This window comes from Lobosporangium transversale (assembly GCF_002105155.1).
Source record: "Lobosporangium transversale strain NRRL 3116 chromosome Unknown BCR41scaffold_69, whole genome shotgun sequence".
Lineage (NCBI taxonomy): Eukaryota > Fungi > Mortierellomycota > Mortierellomycetes > Mortierellales > Mortierellaceae > Lobosporangium > Lobosporangium transversale.
This window is the reverse complement of record NW_019029047.1, coordinates 21608-42500: the sequence shown is the minus strand read 5'-3', so window position 1 is coordinate 42500 and position 20893 is coordinate 21608. Positions and strand designations below refer to the sequence as shown.

At 41.9% G+C, this 20893-nt stretch overlaps 3 protein-coding genes across 3 annotated transcripts; 1 reads left to right on the top strand and 2 right to left on the bottom strand.

The window, feature by feature from the left end:
* Positions 1-1192: 1192 nt before the first annotated feature.
* BCR41DRAFT_364102 (hypothetical protein) lies at positions 1193-2022 on the bottom strand. The gene is made up of 2 exons (XM_022025998.1): positions 1607-2022; positions 1193-1570 (listed from the first exon to the last, which is right to left on the bottom strand). The coding sequence occupies exons 1-2, from the start codon at positions 1999-2001 to the stop codon at positions 1243-1245; spliced, it is 723 nt and encodes a 240-aa protein (XP_021875796.1). The 5' UTR covers positions 2002-2022; the 3' UTR covers positions 1193-1242.
* A 3688-nt stretch (positions 2023-5710) lies between these two features.
* BCR41DRAFT_218585 (hypothetical protein) lies at positions 5711-6466 on the bottom strand. The gene is made up of 2 exons (XM_022019996.1): positions 5962-6466; positions 5711-5830 (listed from the first exon to the last, which is right to left on the bottom strand). The coding sequence occupies exons 1-2, from the start codon at positions 6299-6301 to the stop codon at positions 5790-5792; spliced, it is 381 nt and encodes a 126-aa protein (XP_021875795.1). The 5' UTR covers positions 6302-6466; the 3' UTR covers positions 5711-5789.
* Positions 6467-15336: 8870 nt separating this feature from the next.
* Positions 15337-16678, top strand: BCR41DRAFT_375506 (hypothetical protein; the record flags this gene model as incomplete). Its single annotated transcript, XM_022026958.1, has 3 exons — positions 15337-15407; positions 15505-16321; positions 16412-16678. The coding sequence occupies 3 exons, from the start codon at positions 15337-15339 to the stop codon at positions 16676-16678; spliced, it is 1155 nt and encodes a 384-aa protein (XP_021875794.1).
* Positions 16679-20893: the final 4215 nt, after the last annotated feature.

Sequence of the window (20893 nt, the reverse complement as noted above, 5' to 3'; positions counted from 1 at the left end):
TGAGGAAAGGTTCAGTTGTATTTTCTAACTCGAACTCAACCAGGATGGATAAGTGATAACGATTTAAATGATCATGATATTCATTCATGGAGTAATTTTTCTTCATCTTTTTTCTTTTTTCCCACGAGTCCTTTGGCACAAAAGAAAAAAATGTATTTGTTGGATTCACTCATTGTGGAAAGATAAAAAGAAAGATGAAAGAGTGGTCAAGAGGAAAGAGACAAAGAACGAAACCAACACGCAGTGAGGGAGATGAGACACAAGAGAATGGAAGAAAAAGGAAGAGATACAAAGCAAAAAAATAAATATGAGCATACAGAGGAAGAGACACGGGCCATTTTTTGGCAGACGTCGATTACGCCTTATCAGCGGCCCAATCGATGTGTCAATAAGTGGGTCAAATTCATTAAAGTTGAAGCCAACATAAAATATTTGGTGTTTCTACTTTCAAATGTGGAAGGCTGTACATGGCTAACATCACTTTTGTGAGCCCATGTAGCCCAGATGTCGTAATGAAGCCCGGTTTGCGCATTTAAAGTGAGTTTAATGATCTGATATCTTTTTCAGAACAAATTAACACAGCCAAGTTTCGCGGTAAATGCCTTGTACTTCAGTATCATGTATTCGATTTGTATTTTCAGTTGTCATGAAGAAAGTTTCAGTCTTCTCTTTATACTTCCCTTTGTGTCCATGGCACTCTCAAGCTCATTTCTCGTATCAAAAAGTTCGAGCTCGAATTGTGCGAGCCTGGTAATCAATGCCAATTTGTGTCGTTTCAGGCTGACAAGCACGCCTATTCATAAAAAGTCAGCAACTATTTATTATTATTCTATATACATAGTTCTTCAGATTGGGTGGATGCTACCACGTTGAATGGTGTTTACGTTATAGAAGATATTATGTCCTTACGACAAATTTGGTAGAACATGCTCCGCATCCATCGACATTTGTTGCTGAATAGATATCATTTGCCCCAAAATAGGTCCCGCAATAAGGCTCGTGACGTGACAGCCAGGTTACCCAACTCGACCCGAAGCCTTTCTGACTAATATATAAATATAGATTAAGGTATAGATACATAAAGTAAATTGTTTGTCATTAATGAAGAGAGAGTGTTTTAATGCAATCAATGCGAAATATACAAAGTAGCAGCTATTTAAACAGATCTGCAAAATTATAAAGCCTATCTCAACAAAATGGGACGTCCTTACAATGTTGGGTAAAAAAAAAATAGAATTGCTGTTAGATAGTCAACAGCTCATTGTCAATTCTTTGAGTATTGCCACTACTGTCCTTCCAGCGAGCACTCATCCGCACTGTATCAAAACTCCTATCGTGCCAGAAATGCACCAAATTCACCCCTTGGTCCAGTTCCGCGTCGGTTTGCCAGTATGGGTGCTTAAAATAGTCGTCCGCACAGGTAAAATGAACAACCCAAGCTTCTTCTGCTGGGAGCAAACGTTTGTAAGTTAGCGTCTTGCTGATATGGTCCTTAATAGAAGTTTGATTCCCTGTAGCCAAAAGCTCGATAACAACCGTAGGTTTTCCTGCTTTCTTGATGACAATGTCACTATATTTGTGGTCCTCACGCTCACGGAGGTGCCACTAGCCAATGATCTCATATTTTTTTGTTTTGTTTAGCCAGTTGGTGAGAACTCTCATCAATTCCGTGTCATAGACGCTTTCTCGAGGGACACTGGCGTTGTAGTCGCCCATAACCTTAACTGTTCTCCCCGAACTTTTGTATGATCGATCTTCCGCCTGCATAATCAAGTCTTTATCGAAAAATCGAAGAGCAATCTTCATAATCTCTAAAATATCCAATGATCCTCCTCTTTTCTTTGGGGGTGACTCTGAAGGAGCGTGAGGATATATTAATGGGATAATATATCTCCTCACAAACGAGTCAATGAATGCTGAGGCCATACGGTAGTTACTGCCATCAAGTCTTATCAGCACCCCTTCTGCAGTTAGGAAGTCTGCCAATCTCTGTTGTTCCATGTCTGTGATAGATATATCGCCGAGATACCCAATAAAATCTGTTCGGAGAAGATTAACAGCATCTGTAGCTGATTCATTCAAAAGTGAATCGACCATCCTTCTGAAAGTATGGTACGAAAGCATCCTCTTATTCTGATTGTCTGTGGAGAAGTCCTGCCATGTATCGTAATCGAGACATTTCGTCGAGCCGTTGACTTTCGAGCGAAGATCCTCATGAATGGAGCGTCCACAAAGACAAATCATTCCTGGATGACTATTGACATTGAGCACAATTCATTGTATTAGAATGGCACATCAACTCGTGGAGAGTTAACTAAGCTTAAAAAACATACCCATTTGACTTCGAGTGTACGTCTCGCATCACCAAAAGTTCTCCAGAAAACAGACTCATTATTGCGAACGTTAACTTCCTCAAATGATAGTCTAAATGAAAAATATAAGGTCAGTACCGGTACAATAGCGCATACATTGCATCCACTTTATCCATTTTCGCGGAAGTTGGCTTACGGGAGGCAGCGATACCCAAAGTCAGTTAATTGGGTGATAAGTCGATACAACCATGTTGTTTTTCCAGAGGCACGTGCGCCTATGAGCATCACTAAATCGCGGCGAAAAACGCTCTGTAGTATTTCCTTATTTTTGTCATGGTCCGCAGGATCCACATAGTAGACTTTATTAACATCGTCGAATCTGATCGGTCCGTTGACTGTCCGGAATGCAATGAGACAGACCATGGCGATTATAAATTGAGGTTCATTCTGCTTCTTTCTGCTCCAAATCATACTTTTAACCTGCTTTTTTTTTTTTTTTTTTTTTTTTTTTTTTTTTTCATCATGTACCAGAGATATTCGAGCTCTGCCTGCTAGATCCCTGCATCTGGGTATCCCACGGGGCCAACAGAGCTTACGAGGAGGACTGTGTTCAAGATGAGTAAGGATGACCTTTCCCAGGCTTGTGAGAGTGCAGGAGGATCATTTGTGATGCGCACTCACACGCTGGAAGAGCACGCACAGTTTTCCAAGAAGGTGCGATCTCCGCACCAAGAGAGTTCAACAAAATAAACTGGGTTGTTACAAACGTTTATGTGAATGAATAAGCTTTTTTTATTTTCTGAAAACAATTAGTCGCCATCTTGCAGTGTTAAGGACGATTCTTGCTCGTTGGATTTGATCTTCTTTTCTCTTCCATGCTCAATTGCCTCTCCACTTCTCTTGATGGAATCCAATAGCTCAATCTCGTTCTCATGAAAGTATTCGGCAATGTTGCCCTCATCTATCACCATTAGAGCCTGCCTTGAATCTGGGGGATGCATGGTCTTATTTTTATCTGACAATTTTCCAGGATACATTAACAACAAGCTAAGATACCTTTCATTCGGAGGGCAAAAGCGGTCAAAGTTGGGCAAATGGTGTACATTGATCGCGTCGCGGCTAATTGTCTCTAAGGCGTGTGCTGCTTTCATACCATCAAGCTTCTTCACGAATTTGAGCTGGACAAATACGGGGTACATCTTTTTGTTGATCTTGAGAATAAACACAATGTCTGGACCAGTGATTTCGTCCGTGGGGAAATAAAATGGAGGAATCTCTCTTTTATCAATCCTCGAATCATGGTCGAAATGGGCCTCCAAGAATTGCTCCATAGTCAAGTCACTGCAATCAGCTCCAATGCGGGATTTTTTCCATCCAACTATGGTGGCTTCGTGATCAACCAGATCCAGAGGTGCATTTTTTGGAAACATCTTTTTCGCAAGCGTCTTGTTGTGGAAGATGTTGATCAAGCTCAAAGGAACTTGACACTCCCAAAATTTTCCATGTATTTTGGGGTCTTTAGTGAATGTCCAAAAGGTAACTATCATGTTGTGAAATCCAGGGTCTGATTTTTGAAAGTAATTGTGGACTGCAAGAAACACAAATGGTTCGTCGATCACTGTACGATATTCTGACGATTTTGACTTGATAAACTCCATCCTACCAAGCGCCGATTCTACAAGTTGGGGAAGTTCCTTAGCGATAACAGTTTGTACTCCAAATAACACCATGCGAACAAGTGCTACTTTGACGAGATAGAGCATCTCAGATTTCTCCACATTAAGCGCCTTCATAGCGTGATGAAAGTCAGAGCATAAGTTCCCCCTTTTCCTCTGGTTCAAATCATCAGGGCAAGTTGCTAGCCTTTGTTGCACGTCCTTTATCTCCTTCATCCAGATTGGCTCTTCTTGAGATCCTGGCTCATTTTGCTCCCTTTTAGTCTCCTCGATCGCATTGTGCTTCCATATAGTTCCCTCGATCACGCTGATAATGGGTCGGAATCGGCCTCGGAGGAGTCGGTACATCGTATCGACTGCAGCTGGCGGTATCATTTCATCGATTTTTTCACGACCTGTAGTCACTTGATCTTTAAGACGCTCTAAGTATTCGGTGATTTGTGCTATACTACTCCATCCAGAAAAATTGGTGATACGATAGGATTGACCTCCATCCGGTTCCTTGGTACCTTTGGCTTCTGCGCCAGAATCCTCCAACCATTGAAGGTCATTAAGACTAAGGCCAGTCCCACACGGAATGATACAAACATGTTGCGAATCCGTGGTTACTGTTTCAAGGCCATGGACTACAGGCGATAGTAATGGCCTCGGTCTGCTATCGGGTAGGTTCGATTGGAATCGTTTCTCAAATACTCGGCTGAAATTCTGAGCCTCATCAACTACAATCAGAATTTTGGTCGATGGATTCAGTTGACTTTGAACTTGTTCAAAAGCTTTTTGAACGACACGGCATACGTTCCCTCTTCCAACACCTCCCCTGTGGAAGCCTGCGGCTATAGTATTGAAAAGCTTGTCAAAAATATCGGGTACCTCCTTGCTGAAAGCTGAGGGGCAAACCTGCAAGAGCATCAAGCTTTCACAAGTTAGGTTTTTGTTCAATCCCAGACAGTGTTGGAAGATCAGTAGTCTTGACAGGAGTAGGCAGTGCGTGATTGCTTGTGTGTTAAGGCCATTTTCTGCCTTATCTTGATTATTATATAACCGTTCCAAATTTGCCTCTTGCATAAACTTAGCAAGCGATGTCAAGTCATTGGATCCTCTATCGGTGCTGCTGGCGTTCAAATAGATGCCCCATTTCTGGGAAAGAATCTCGATGACAGTCCTGGTCTTCCCGCAACCACTAACTCCAAACAATGATAGTTGACGAGGATCATCTTCATAAATTTTTTTGATTGCCTCTTCACATGGATGGTATATAGTGTTATTGAGAGATGTCGATGGGCTAAGGAGAAGAAGACTTGGCCATTCTTTTTTCTCGCTTGGCGTTCCTCTCCTAGGGACTTTCGGAAGACCTGACACAACTCCCCCAGTCAGTGGAAGTTTAAGGTCACCATTGGCGTATGATTCTAGGAATTGCTTGACCTTTCCCTGGAAGAATTCCTTCTTGATTCTCTCAAGCCAGAGTCTCTCTAGATATGACATGTGACGGACAATGTTAATATGCCGTAAAAACTAATGTGCTATATAACCCGTAATATAACCCGACAAATCTCTTACCATCCTCATCATTTAGTTCTAAAGCTCTTGGACCTAAGTATCCATAATGTTTCAAGAAAAGGCGTTAGAATAAGCTGCAGCATGTAGCAAAAGATTAAACGAGAAATTGACTCAATCCACAACCACAAAAAAAAAGAAAAGAAAGGGCATTAGGAATAGGCTCCGGGTGTGCAAACTCAATCAAAAGACCCAAGGAATGAATACAGAGCATCTGCGATGCTGAAAGTCTACTTGAGAAATAGACTCATTTACTGTTGACTTGAGAACTCGTACCTGCAAAGGATCCTAACAATTGCAACAGCAATAAAATAAATAAACATGTTAGCATGAACAGTAATGTTGATCAATGACGTCATGCACAGGAGTTTAAGCTCCATCTGGCTGAAAATATCAGTAGCCAGCCCATCAAGAGCTACCTTGTGATGGCCGCTGAATAATGACGTGTATGGTTTTCTTCGCTGGAGTAGAACCAAAGACCTCAGAGATCTCGCTTGTTGAGTCGTCAAGTTCCTGCGGCTTCTTATTTGCCTCATCATCGGCAGTCAGATTGTTAAGCGCGATTTGTCTTTTTGGTGCGGATGGGATTAAAACATGAAAGAGGATGAGGTCCTGCGCACGAAGGTTATCAAATAAAGGCGATTGCTCCTCCTTGATTTTCTTCTTGAGATGATCCACAGTCTTATTTGGTAGAATGTCAACTGAAAATGCTGTGGAATCGCCATCAACAATGCAAAAGAGCGTAATTTCGGTTGTCATTTGTTGCGATTAATCGGCACAAAAGTTTAGTTGTAGTGGTGTAGATCAAACAGCAATGAAAAGAAAGCGATGAATGGAAGAAACTGGTATTGAGGTGGTTAAAGAAAAGAGAGTATAAAAAAATAATGAGAGTATTTTTCAACATACAAAGATAAAAAATTTTGTAACTTCATCTCTACTTTTTATTTCATTGCACCACTATTTTATCCTACATATTAAAACGAAAGGGTGTCTGCACGTGCCGAAATGTGACTGCCAAGAAGGCAAAGTGACTGCTACAGAGAGTGGCTTTGGCCCCAATATGGCTCCCTGGGTGGAAATAAAGAGGTATCTTATTTGTAAATGAAAAGAGAAAATAAAGGGTAGTGCTCTCTTCATTGCAAATGTCGACACCAAAAAATTTTTGCTCAAAAAAATTTGACCTCTACTCTGAGTACGGTATACCATACACACTATTGAAGGTCATGTCAACAATATACGATGCGAGAGTATATACATATTATGGGCCTGAACTCTTGGCGTACTTTACCACTCTACACCTTCTTCTATCACATTCCTTGCTTTCACACACTTTACCTTCACATATCTTTCACCCTTCATTTGAAAAGAAAAAAAAAAGATATGTTCCATACGTTCATCTGTCAGACCTTCGCCACCTGCCAAATGGGTCATCAAAGCATGGCAAGTCCGGTGAGACGGAGGTTTGAAGAGAGCTTACAAGGAGGAGAACAGGTGAAGGAATATGACTGGGCTTATAGGCCAATCGGCTCTGCCCTGCTTGCATTGCTTGAATAGGAGATGGAAAAAGGGGAAGAAAGGAAAAATGAGGTAGAAAGGTTTAAGACTGCAGCTGAACTTCGATGTAGTGCTTGCTTGACGTAGGTTGCTCTTGCAGCAAGGATGTGTTTGTCCTATTCTAAGGATAGCCAAGCTCAAGTCCTTGGTCTAACGGCACTCACTCCACCGAGTTGATCTCCAGCAGCCGTCCCGCATACCTCCACATGAACAACTGTTCGCTCTCTTTCAATCCCACAATCTCCCTCACAAAAAGAGGACAAGGGACCTACGTACCATACTGATGCATTGTCTATAATAGAGGTAGCTAAATAGCCAAGTAATGATCATAAAAGAGTACCTCCTACACTACAAAAGTAATGCTAGAAAGCCTATCTAAAACTATGGGAATGATAATTTACATTACGTAGTTCTTCTGCGAGGAACAATCTAGTGTAACAATTAAATTCTAGCATTTTCGCTTGCATACCCGCCAATGCTAAAATGCTTATCTTTATTTTTGATATTGCATTAGGTGAGGAGAATATCGGTTTATTTCCGAAGGGACTACATATAATTCACGTTTATCCACTGTTCTCTACTTTTGCCACTATTACATTTATTTTTATTTTATTTTATTTTTGGATTTTATTATCTATATTAGTTAAAGATCCCTCTCAACACTACGCCTCATGGCATGTAGCCTGTGCAGCAGCGACAGACATGGCAAGAGACTATGCCCTCAGAATGTAAGGAATGTGGTAAGGCCTTCTTATCTTTTTGTTTTTATGTTTTTGGAATATATAAACATTAATAATATTTTCCCAACTGATAAAGACAGAACGATTTTTCCCAATCGCCTCGCTCCCCCTTCCATTCCACGTCTGTATGTGGGTGCAGTCGTCCAGGCCATGTGCGCAGCTCATACCCAAATAATTAAGAATGAGTGATTTCGGTATTTAACAATCGTAGAAAACTTTTTTTTTTTTTTATTTTATTTTATTTTATTTTGACATGGTAGTGGTTGGTGCATGCTGAGCTTAAGCTTATATACCTTCTATAACTTGAATAACGCTGCCAGCAACGATGTGCAGAATATTGGGTCAATTCGAAGGCAAAGGTTCCTATTTTATATTCATTAGATTTTGTCATTCTTTTTTTAACCCTCCATCATTATTACTTACCTGCAGGGCGAGCACCGTCAACCAGCTCCTACAGTGTATAAATGCAGTATCTGCAGTTGCCTAGGAGTAGATGTAGACCATGCTCAAGTAATAAAGGGTGAGTTTGATTTTCAACGGTTGGATTTTTTCGTCTCAGCAATAGACTATTAATCCTTAGCTTTTTCCTTTTTACTGCTTGCTTTAATAGCGTTGTTAGTAACTCAGTGCAAAATGGCGCTAGGCCTGTGTGCACACGAAGTATTGTTTTGGAGATGGTGGAGATGAAAATGAAAGACCCGTGCAAAGACAAGGGTGTGCTACTTTTTGTTCGGTTTTTTATTGGCTTATTATACTGTATTATACATTGCGTGTACTTAATCTTACACAATTACCATTTACCATTTACCATTGACCTTCAGAATACACGAGCGTAAAGGTGATCCTTCTGTTGAGGATGCTCCTTCTACCGAAGATAATTCCTCTATCGAAGACAACTTTCTACCACCCGCTAGAAAAAGGTTTCAGCTGGATTTCGTTTCGGGTTCCAATATTATGCAATATAGGTACCGGTCAGTTGCCATTATTGCGGTGCCTTCATGTTTATTGAAGAATGTGTGTGCAACGCAGTAGTAAAAGCCGACCAGAATTTCCTTTATGCTGTGGGAGAGGTCAAGTGGATATTCCTCCACTTAGCCTTGGTTTAACTTCTTGATGGGCAGAGCCGCAAGGTAAGTTATTCCGTTAACACATATAAGCATATAACTGCGCTCTTTCGTTCACGTCCATGGAAGTGAACCTTGATAAAGACCTTGCGAACAACCTATATGGAGTGTACAGGCTTCGTACCATTGGAAGGGTTGGTACTCTGATTGATCCTATGACGCCAACTGAAGGCGCTGCCTCTCTGTTCCTGCAGGCTCATGCTCACATTCATGACCCTGCTCAGCAAGCAAGACTCCGTAATAACCATTTCGGGGATTCCTTGATGAAGGCCTGTTGCAGTAACCACAGTAGCTCCTTGAACTACACTACCCGATAGCCCATACGCTCAAAGATGTCAGAGAATGTGCGCACGAGGATATCATGCGGCTGAAGGTCGTCATCCGTGCTGGGCCTCAGCATGAGGGGAGAGGGCAAAGGCGAATGCAGTACAGGCCCTCTCATCAACTGGAATCGTGCTATTGATGGCTGGCGCCAGTAGTAAGGTTTCTCAGCAAGGCATCATAATTGAAAGCAGAGCCAGTGGTTTGAAAAAAACCAGTGAGGTTCATCCAGCTCACGAGAGCCTCCATAATGATCTGGAAGTGCTACAAAGGACGCACTATCCTCATTATCAGAGTAGCCATGGGACATATGTGTGTGACCTCTTTTTATTCCTTCTGACCGAGAAAAAACTAAAAATAAAATAAATAAAATCTAGCGTTCGCTCTGATCTACTCTCTATCTAGTAACGAGTGAAAAGAAAAGGGAGGTGTGGGAGGGACATATGTCCCATGGCTACTCTGATAATGAGGATAGTGCGTCCTTTGTAGCACTTCCAGATCATTATCCTCGTAGCCATGGTCCATATGTGACTTCAGAGCGAACCAAAAACAGACGTCGTCAAATTTGAATTGGTTTTGCGGGAAACACGGTAGTGTTTGTTGAAAACCTTGTCAGACGACCAATTCCCTTGAACCATGATATCTTGGGTTGATACGCCAGCGATGGCTGCCAAGGTTGATCCTATAGCGCGCGGCTTTGGAGGAGGCCGTTTCGACGGAAGATTTGGAATTCGACGTGTGATTTCATTCATAAAAGTGCCTATGGTACTGACCCTAAGGACTTTAGACTTGTCTTTCACAAAGCGCATAAGAGGATTGAATTTATAATCCTGATCTTTGTGGTGCTCGATTTCGAGAGGTGTGTCCGCTATCCGTCTGGTGTATTCTGTATAGGCCTCGACTGGGCAAATTTTCTTGTCGTTAGGGTGTCTACCTACGAAGATCGACTTTATGATGCGCTGCCCATCGCGTCGCTCCTTAGGGAAGACTATGGTAAGGAGAAGACCCTTTTCATTGGTCTCTGACTTTGACACATCGATGCAACCGATATCATCTGGCCGGAGAAACGCACAAACGCCTAAGAGCCAGCAGAGCTTGCGAGAGAGCTTAGGCATATCAAGATCCACATTGTCCTCCATGCGGAAGTATGAAAGGATGGGTGAAATGTCGAGTGCGGATACGTGCTCCATTTGAAATACGCCAGTACTTTTCATTGCTGCCATGAACCGCTGAAAGTAGATATTGCCTGTGATCACGGATGTGTCGTCGTAAAGCTTTAAGATGGCTGATTTTTTGTTAAGAGTGGTATTCCTACTCCAAGAATAGATAATCCGCGCATGGCATAAATAGTTAACTACAGCAATTGCATTTGGCGTACTAGGGTCGAAGCCTTCTTGTTGAGCCCATACTGCGAAAGCCTCTTGAGTTGGCAGATATTGTCGACGTGTTTTGCTGTTGGCACCTGCTGAATCTAGTAGAGTGATAGCGGATGGTGAGAGTCCTGCATCTAGATCTTTACGTCGCCTCTTATTCTCCATGCTGTCAATGACCAGAGTGGATTCTTGCTGAGGAGATCGCTTGCGCTTCCGACGGCTGGTAGGACTGCTTCCCGAGGGATCGGGATTGGTGGTGCTACTGCCATCTCCTTGATGGTTGGGAACCATATTGCACTCGGCCACCATGGGGTTATTACTGTTGCTGTCAGTTTCTGGGTCTGTATCCTCTCCAAGATGATTGATAGAAGATTCCATGGGGGGCAAATGTAAAGGTTGCCCATCTCTGTCCAGTTGTGTTGAAGGGCGTCTATCTTCAGAGCATCTGGATGGAATTTCCATGAGACAAATGTCGGTAGCTGTTTGTTCTGTGCCGACGCAAATAGGTCCACCTGATGTGGCCCCCATTGGTGTTCCAGTTGTTGAAAGAATGGGCGACTGATCCTCCATTCCAATTGCGATATCATTCGCCGTGACGGTGCATCCGCTGGGTTGAATGCAGATGGGATGTATGTCGTCCGAAGTCGAGTCCCCGTTGCTAGGCAGTGACGCCATAACGTGTCCGCTAGTCTCATTAGTTCCGGAGACCTCGTCCCTCCGAACCTGTTGATGTGTGCAATCGTTGTCGTGTTGTCGCATATGATGTTGATCATTTTGCCCTGTGTTATTGGTAGTTGAACAGCTCGAAGAACTGTCTGTAGTTCCTTCCAGTTGATGTGGTGGTCTTTCTCTTGTGGAGTCCATTTGCCACTCCATGTTTGATTGTTGATCACGATCCCCCATCCGGTGTCCGATGCATCCGTGTATATGTCCATTTGTGTCTGTTGTTGAATCCATGACAGACCATTCCATGACGTCAATTGCTCCTTCCACCATTGAAGGTTCTCCTTGGCTGGTTCCGTGAGGGTGACCGTGTCCGACCAAGAAGCTCCCTTGGCTTTTAGTGCTGTGTTCTTGAGGTGAAGCAGATTCCGTGTCATGAATCGCGCTGGGAACACTGCCATAGATGTTGCCATTGCTTTCCCGACGAACGAAGAAAGTTCCCTTAAAGAAGTGGCGCCTTTTCGTAGTAGCTTTCCTGCCTCGCGCCGTATGTCCCTGACTTTGGATTTCGGAACTGTGACAGTCATATCCCGGGAGTTGATGGTGAAGCCTAAATGGTCTATTTTCTGTGACGGGATCAACGTAGACTTGGCTTCCTTGATGAGGAATCCTAGCGCTGCCAACTTGTCTTGCACTAGTTGAGTGAACTGGATTGATTGTTCTTTGTTCTTGGCTAGGATTATCAAATCGTCTAGGTACGCTGATATGCGAATTCCTCGTCGTCGTGCCCATTTGAGGAAAGGCTTGAGAACTTTGGTGAACACTAGCGGAGAGAGTGAGAGCCCGAAGGGAAGTGTACGGAATTGAAATTTCCGGTTCTTCCATTGGAACTGTAGATAATGACGATAATCTGGATGGATTAGTACGTGAAGAAATGCGTCTGATAGGTCGATGCTTGTCATAAAGTCGTTCTTCTGTAACATTGCGCATACTGTCGTCATCGTCTCCATTTTGAAGTGCCGCTCTGAGACGTAGGCATTCAACGGTCTTAGATTTAAGACTGGACGAATGTCCCCGGTTTTCTTGGGGAGAGTGAATATTCGGCTCTTGAAACCAGGGCCCGAAGCGACCTCTATTGCTCTTTTGGCTAAGAGTGCGATTACCTCTTGATCGATCGCCTTCTCTTCCTCCGCTGCTACTCGAGCTTGGTACGCTGTTGAACTGGATATCGGTGGCCGTTTGTGGAAAGGGATTTTGAATCCCTCGGAGACGACCGACTTGACCCATTCGTTGTCGGTTATGAGAGCCCATGCTTCTCTGTAAATCTGTAAACGGCCACCTACTGCTGGCCTGCAGTCTGTGCCTGACTTGTCTGGTTGGATTGAGGGGTTTGGTAGCCTCGGCCTCGGCCTCGTCCCCCTCTCCTTGGATTTTGGCCTCGCCCAAAAAAAGAACCATTGTCATTTTGATAGTGGGCGGTCTGAGTTTGACCCGATGGATGAGATTGGCTAGAATTAGAAGTGGGTCTGTAAGTATTTGCGCTAAAGAAACTCCGGTTTTGAGTCCTCCTGTTGTACGCCCGTTGTCTTGTCGGGTTAGTAGCCTGACGAACACTCTTTGCCAATTTGCTGGCTTCAATGAAGTCTGAAGTAGAGACAATTGGTGGATCAACTGTGTCCTTGGTGACTGAAATTTTGTGCGCTTGGTAAACAAGGTCCTCCCTGTCGCTTGACATTTGCTGTGCAAGGTGTGCAATATGTTCACGCATTGTCTGTGCGAGCTGTAAACACGCTTGTGCGACCGCAGGGTCAACTTCGTAGGAAAACATTTCCGTGGCAAATTGATCAAGTGGTCTTGTAAGGTTTGCCAATCGTGATTGATAGCGTGAGATTGTTTTGTCCGTGGAACTGTGGTGAGAGGAAGAGTCGGGCCAGTCAATGAGTGCCGATTTGGGTGCAGAATAGGTTTGGGTTGTGTTTTTGGCAAAAGACTGCATCTCTTTAGCCATTTCTGTTGCATATGCAAGATCGTCTGCACGGTTTCCAGATTTATGTTTGAAAAAATCTTTCCCGTCCATTGCTGGGTAGTGGACGAGAATGGAGTCGTCAGGTGTAATTTCGTAAGCTGGTTCTTTTGGAACCAAGTAGGGGTTCGATCGACTGGATTCAGAGCTAGTCGAGAGAGCTTCAAGCCGGCTGGTGAGTGTAGCCAGCTGGCTCTGGAGAGAGTGTATAATTGGATCAGAAGTGTCATACTCGCTCATTTGGAACTTCAATACGCTGGATGTGTTCCTGAGCGAGAAAAAAGAAGATAGAGAGTAGATCAGAGCGAACGCTAGATTTTATTTATTTTATTTTTAGTTTTTTCTCGGTCAGAAGGAATAAAAAGAGGTCACACACATATGGACCATGGCTACGAGGATAATAACCTCTTGCATCCAAAAGGCGAGGACTGGACATATAAAAAATGGCCTAGGCCAGGTCAAACCTCTGCAGGGCCTCATGGTGACAGCTATGACGGTAGCGAAAACGGCCAGCTAGAGGTGGATGTAGGTGAGGGCGATGGCCGAGCTAGGAAAAGTCGAGAATACGCCAAGCTGGAGGAGTTTTACACGTACAGGCTGCAGATTCATCCTTTGAGCTCAACAGACCAGCGATTTTTCATCAGGATGAATACATGCTTGACTTATTAGTACGCTACCGACCAATACAGCAGACTGGGGGTGGATCGGCTTCAGTTCATCAGCGAATACCAGTCCAAGCTGAAGGCGGATGCATATATCGGTACAATGGGTGCAATTGAGCTAAATCTCAGACCTGAGCTATAGTTGCGGAACATTGTCTCCAAGGATGGTTTGTAAATAAGCATCCTCTCATTTACTACCGTATCTTCTAGATATTCTTCCTTATTTTGTATTTTATTTTTTGTTTATTTTACTGCTGTATACAATTTACCGGATTTTGCTTTATTGTATTTCTATATAGTTTGTAGTTTTTAAAATGGTAAAAAAGATCCCGGTCAATAAAAATGTTATAGATGGTAACGCTTTATTTTGTCTTCATAAAAATTCTAACGAGGCAAGAGCCGGCCGTGGCAAAGCCACGGTCTCCGGCTCGTTATTGTTTATTACAACTAATTCACCCTTTATCTTCTGTTCTTTGCTATCGTCAGTCAAGATTTACCTGTTTTCTCAAAGGTAATCATTTGAATTGGTCATCATATGACATACACATATGGTGCCATCTGTATGTTCATCGTGATCCTGCTGAGGTGTTCATTATCTTGAATGGTGTACCTTGGCAGTTGCGATAGATATAGACAAGGACAGTCTTGTTCTGTCAAGAGAAACTTGTTATCTACATCTATATAAATGTCCTTAAACAAATCTAATGTTTTATTTTTTCTATTTTATTTTATTATGAGCAATAGAAAATCATGATAGATAAAACCGCAAAAAAACGATCCAGTTGGAAAGATAGTATCAGTTTGAAAAGGGTTGGCACAGGCTACTTCCTTAATCAACAGGGTCAACTCGGGCAGTAAAACGTGAATATTCTAATCAGCTTATACATGAGTGGGACCGTTGGATCCAAACCCTCAGAGGGTCCCTTTATCTGAACGTAAGGGTTGCTGCAAATGCTGCTCCGTCTCTACGCAATGAACATCTAGATACTTACTATAGAGATCGAGTGGTCGCTGAAAGTGATATAATCTCACTTGAGAACCCATCCAAAAGGCTAGCCGATTCACATCAGGAATGAATACATCTTGCACAGAAGCATCGAGGTAATAGAACCCAAGTCCCAGGGTTGCTTTCATTAAATCCAAGTCTATTTTCTGATCTATATTTGTTGATACCCTTAGCTATAAGAAATGCTCTGATTGAAGATCGGTACTCTACTTGTAAGCGTAATGTTACTTTTGTAGCTTATTTTATTACTCACATTTATCTGTCGACTATCCAGCTAATAATTTTTCTCCACTAATTCATAGTTGATTCACCATCTGGTCTCCCGGTAATGACTCCTGGATCTTCAAAAAATGAACACAAAAGCCCAAGTGGGATGGATACACACCCTGTTCAACCCAGGTAAGCTCCTTCAAATGAACATTTTTCAGAGCATATACGAAAAGCAAGTTCAAACTAAAAAGCCATCTAACCCTTGACATTGTTGTTTCGTAATTAGGTTCTTTATACCTAAACGCGCAAAGCCGAACCGCTATCGACCTGTTTTCCCTACTGCGGAAAGGGAACTCTCCCCCAAGAAGTATGACCTGACCAACTGTAAACAACATGACCGTCCCGTCCCCAGCCATCAAAGAAAGCCCAAGGTAAAGAAGGAGAAGGAAAAGAAAGAAGAGAAAGAAGAGAAGGTTGAGCAAAAGAAGGAGAAAAAGAAGAACCAAGGGAGGATCGTCTACGCCGACTTGACTGGTATACAAAAGCAAGTGAAGGAGGTCACTGCCAAGGATCGACGGTTGAAAAGGGTTCACCCCACTATTGCATTAACTCTGGGTACGCCCAAGACGTGTATAATGGCCAAGCTCGAATCCGACTCCGCACCCAATCCCGTTGCCATGCCCGAACTTGCTGTTATGATCCCAGAGCCCATTCAATCCTTTGTCGAAATGTTGAATGAGTTACGGGTTCAAGCTTTCTGGACCTGCGCCTTGTGGATTGATATGCTGCTTACCACTGCGCCAACAGATCTCACACAACTCCTGAATAAAGTTCTAGATTCCCAGAAATTTATTTACGGCCTTGGTACGTTGTTGTATCATGGGAAGGTCGGTTCAAGAGCCGATTATGTGAAGAATGTGAAGAAATATGGCCAAGAAAATGTAGTCAAGCCGTCCCAGCTCCAAGCATACGAATACTTTTGTACAGAAACAGGGTTCGAGCCTTTAAAAACGATCTATCCCCGTTTGACAGTCGGCAAGTCAAGCCAGATGGTCATGAGAGTTGTTCAAGCGGCACTAAGATCTCATTATCGGAATGCACAGGTAAAGATAATATTTTGAAGCTGTCTTATAATACATTCATATATGTTTCTATATGTAAATACTAATCACTCTCTTAAATATAATGTCTAGTTTGACAGTGATAAACCCGCTGAAAGAAGCTCCATCCAATTCTTTTTTGAGCAAAATGCCACTGCCGAAAAATATGTGGATTTTCCTAGATCTGCTTTCTCGCCTCAGTCTCTCTACTTAACTGAAGACTGCCTTCTGAGTATATTATGGTCTAATCTCGATGTACGAGAGGAAATAGGCCGGCTGCTGAACTTGGGGGTAGTAAGCAAAAAAAAAAATGTAGTAGATGCGGTCCTTAGTGAAATATGCCAGGATCATAATAAGTAACGAGAACGAAAGAAAGATGTGTTTACTATGATCCAGGGATCTTCGTTAAATAAAAAGGGTATAGTAAAAACCCATATAAATGACTGCTAATCGCAACATACAGTATCCATACTATTGTATTGAAAATAGAATCACCGATTTTTATAAATATTTTATAGAGCTTTCTCACTTTTTATCACTATATTTTTACACTAGATAATAATAAGGGGAGGTCAGACTTATCTTTATTGGGACATGTGCTTCGGTTATGTCTTGGGCGATTGCATATACTGCAATGCCGTTGCACAGGCCGATAGGGTGACCGTAGCCTAGAGGGCAATGATAATGATGTTAAGTTAAAAATGTAATTCGTAAGTAAATTATAAAATCAATAAAATGTGAACCAAGAGTAGCTTACCTTCGTCTTCGCTCTGGTCTTTCGCTTTCAACAGGATCATCAAGGCTAATGCTTCTGCGAGTCGCCACAGGCTCGGCTCAATTTTGCATGGGACCACTAACGATGCCATTGCATAAGAGACTGATAATTTAGGACTGAAAAAAATGTATTGCTGAGGATCACACATCGAAACATCAAAATATTGGATTGGAGCTCACCCTTCAATACTTGGACATGTGCTTCGGTTGTGTCCTAAGTGTCCACAAATACTACATACCCTCGCCATAGGGGTGCTACCAATAATAACGATGCAGAGTTAAAAATGAAATAAAATAAAGATAAAACCTCCCAAAAAAAAAAATAAAATAAAATAAAAAAAGACTTTATATTGCATACCTTTGCCTCTGTATGGGGGTAATATCCTGTTCAGCGCATTTAATAGTGCAACGGGGTAATAAAGACATTTGTTCGGAATCAGAAAACACCAACTATTACAGTGCCAAAAAAAAAAAAAAAAAAAAAAAAAAAATGAAGCACAAGGAGATTCAACACACCTTGTATCTTGAAGGTCCATCTGGCATAGCTGTTACTGTTGCACCGAATTACAGGTGTAGGTCATGTAATTACAATGATGCAATCAAATTTTGATGCTGAGGGCACTGTTGAAAACGAAAGATATTGTAGTAAAATGAGAGAATGCAAGAGACAGCAGAAAATTCCAACTTAAATAGAGGCCTGATAAATATCGCACTGGCCTCTTGTTACTTTTTTTACGTCCACAATGTAATTTAAGCATTGCTTATTTTTATTGGTCTTGGGCGAAGTCATTTCCTTCAGGCAACTATTAAAAAAAACGACCTATGGAAAACAAACGCGGCGGGTTATCGCCATTTCAGTCTTTAGGTGGATAAAGAAGAGAGGTTTATTGATAGCCGACGCTTGGCTCTTCAGCCTCTACTACTGATATCTGCAAATCCAAAGGGGATAATTCAAGCCCCACAGACCCACATTCCAACAGCAACTCTGCCGAACAATTGGGGTAATTGGTGTATATAGGATCTATGTTAGTTATAAGGTGATATTTATGCTCTCCACCCTTTTTCCGCAGAGGAGGCTGTGGTTCAAGGCAGTGACCCATACCGATGTAGTGAGCATTCGTGTACTTGAACTTTTTTTCAGTAAATTTTACTTATTATTGTCTACGGTGCCATGTCCATATGTGTGCGACCTTCTTTTATTTAGAAATCCGACGAAAATCAAAACAAAACTAAATAAAAGACTACCTAACTCTGAAGACAATACTCCTCATCTTCTTGAGAGCGCAACATGGGAGGGAAAGGGAGGGACATATGTCCATGACACCTAAGACAATGCGAATAGGCCGTCCTCTGTAGACCATTCGCTGATCATTTACTGATTTTTTACTTATTATTTACTTAAACATCGGTAAAAAAAAAAAAAAGTAAACGTTCAGTAAAACAAAAGTAAATAATAAGTAAGTAAATTTCAGTAAAACAAAAGTAAGTAATAAGTATATTTTTGTTTTACTGATATTTACCGAAAATATACTTTTCTTACTTTTGTTTTACTGATATTTACTGAAAATATACTTTTCTTACCGAAAATTTACTTTTCTTACTTCAGGGGGCCTACACTTGAATTCTCCATATATGCACGAGCAAACCGAAGCCACCTACTGATGGATCTCCATATATGCACGTGGATGTGCATATGCATGTGCTGAAAGGCAAATGTGGCTTGCTCTTGCAGACACTCTCAGGCTGGGACCAAACTTGACATTCTTAGCCTCAATGCAAGAGTTCCTGTTACATGGTTTAGTATTCTTTTGTATCTTGGCAATGCTATTCTTTTTTGAAGTAAAGACAGGTACACACCTCTTTTGCGAAGAGCTAAAAGGTAACCCCAGTCCTCTCAAAACATGGTACCCCACTTTTGCTTGTGGATAATTTAGGGAGTCGGACTTCCTCTTCTCCTTCACGGTAAAGGGTCAGAAATGGCGATGCCTCCTTCAAAAGGAATGTAAAGAACAAAAGGTCATGAATAAAGAAACAAATATGAAATGATTGAACTATACTTGCTACCCCAGTAAAGCCTCTTTTTTTATTTATTTATTTATTTGTTGCGAAACTATCATAATAAATGTTTACGGCAAGCGCCGGCCACGTCCTAGGGGTCCTTATCTCTTAAAGACTAGCCTGATATCGAGCCAACGTCCCTTCATCATCCCTGACATATTTGTCATCATCTGGATTATCCTTGTATGCCTCAACTGTTGTCACCAGTCCGATAGGATGAATCGATATTCCTACTCACTCACTTGTGACCATTTGCCATCTCACTAGTGAGTAGCAGTGGTTGTCTATCCGAAGGGTGATCCTGCTCAGCTATACATTACCTAAAGCTGGATAGAGGAAGGAGGTGTAGAGAGGAGAGGGAAAAATGGGGTAATGGTTAGTGAACTCGAGCCAAAGTACAACCGTACAACTTCCTTGACGCTATTAATCCGTAAAATAGTACTCCCAAACATCCAGCGATGAGAACAACCGCAGTTAGTATAGACTTATGTATCACCATAGCCATCCATCTCCTCCATAGTTTTCAAACGCCGCGAGGAAATACGTAGCTCAGAAACAATAGCATAGCAAAGATCAAAAATAAATATAAAGGCATAAATCCAAACATAGTGACTCTGGAATATGCTGGGATCTTAACAAGTAACGAGAACGAAAGAAAGATATCTTTATTGTAATCAAGGATCTTTGTTAGAAAACAAGGGCAAATATCTTAGCTATAGTAAAAATATATAAATGGCTGCCAATCGCAACATGCATTGATGCGTCAAGATCTTCAGATGGGGATGGAGATCAAGATGATACAACAGTTCAATGAAGTGGATCAGCTGAAGCTGATGGAAATGACATGTGCTGAACTAGATCACGGTCAGGATCGAATTGTCCTCCAAGGCATCAAGACTGAACTTGAGATGTTGCAGCATTAGACGCAGCCTCTCTTCCCAGACGACGACATATCATGGAATCATCCCGGAAGATGGGAACGAAATTCTATCAACAGCAGGATCATCTACGGATGGTATCAGTTTTGAAAAAAAAAAAAAAAAAAAAAAAAAAAAACCTTCTGCGTACGATAGCATAGTAAAGCAAAGAGTTAATGGCCAACCAATGTACTTCGCTTCAAAGAAAAAAAAATAATTGTGTCACTGTGGTGAATGATAGGGTGAAGGCAAGATCCCGCTTAACTTGAGGTAATACCTCCATCTCCGATCACCTCTATGCTCAAAGTTGAATGGCAAAGCGGTGATTGTGGACAAAACATGGGTACTCGATAAAATCACAGAGTGGTTCATTATACAACCTATGAATATGAATAAGCCGTTTGACACTAACAAAGTCTGTACTTTTATCTTTATCCGTATGGGCTTGACCCATCAGAACTTTTTTTAACCAATATAAAAATGAAAATAAAAATGAAAATAGAAATGAAAATAGAAATAGAGATTAAGCCAAAGAGCCAGAAGATGTACCCATACTTCTTGCCTTGCAGGATCACTACAGCAGCTGTCGAGCGTTGAAAGTGGTGATGCGGTATACTTGACTCCAGCAGAGTGGGATTGTTCAGACCTCTAATATATAGATGTAGTTACTACACATTCTGCTATAAATACAACATTCTCAAGCTATCTTATCTTATTCAAGAGGCACTTTCTTTTTTATTGTGTGATTGTAAAGAGGCAATATTTGCACTTTATTCTATATCCTGGACGACTTCGTGTCTATCTACCCTCTTGACTCTGGACTCAC

Excerpts from the sequence above, each read along its gene's own strand:
- BCR41DRAFT_364102 (XM_022025998.1), bottom strand. The coding sequence starts at position 2,001 with ATGGAACAACAGAGATTGGCAGACTTCCTAACTGCAGAAGGGGTGCTG. Across the intron at positions 1,571-1,606 it reads AAATATGAGATCATTGGCTA|TGACATTGTCATCAAGAAAG; the intron begins GTGGCACCTCCG and ends CCACAAATATAG.
- BCR41DRAFT_218585 (XM_022019996.1), bottom strand. The coding sequence starts at position 6,301 with ATGACAACCGAAATTACGCTCTTTTGCATTGTTGATGGCGATTCCACA. Across the intron at positions 5,831-5,961 it reads TATTCAGCGGCCATCACAAG|GATCCTTTGCAGGTACGAGT; the intron begins GTAGCTCTTGAT and ends TGCAATTGTTAG.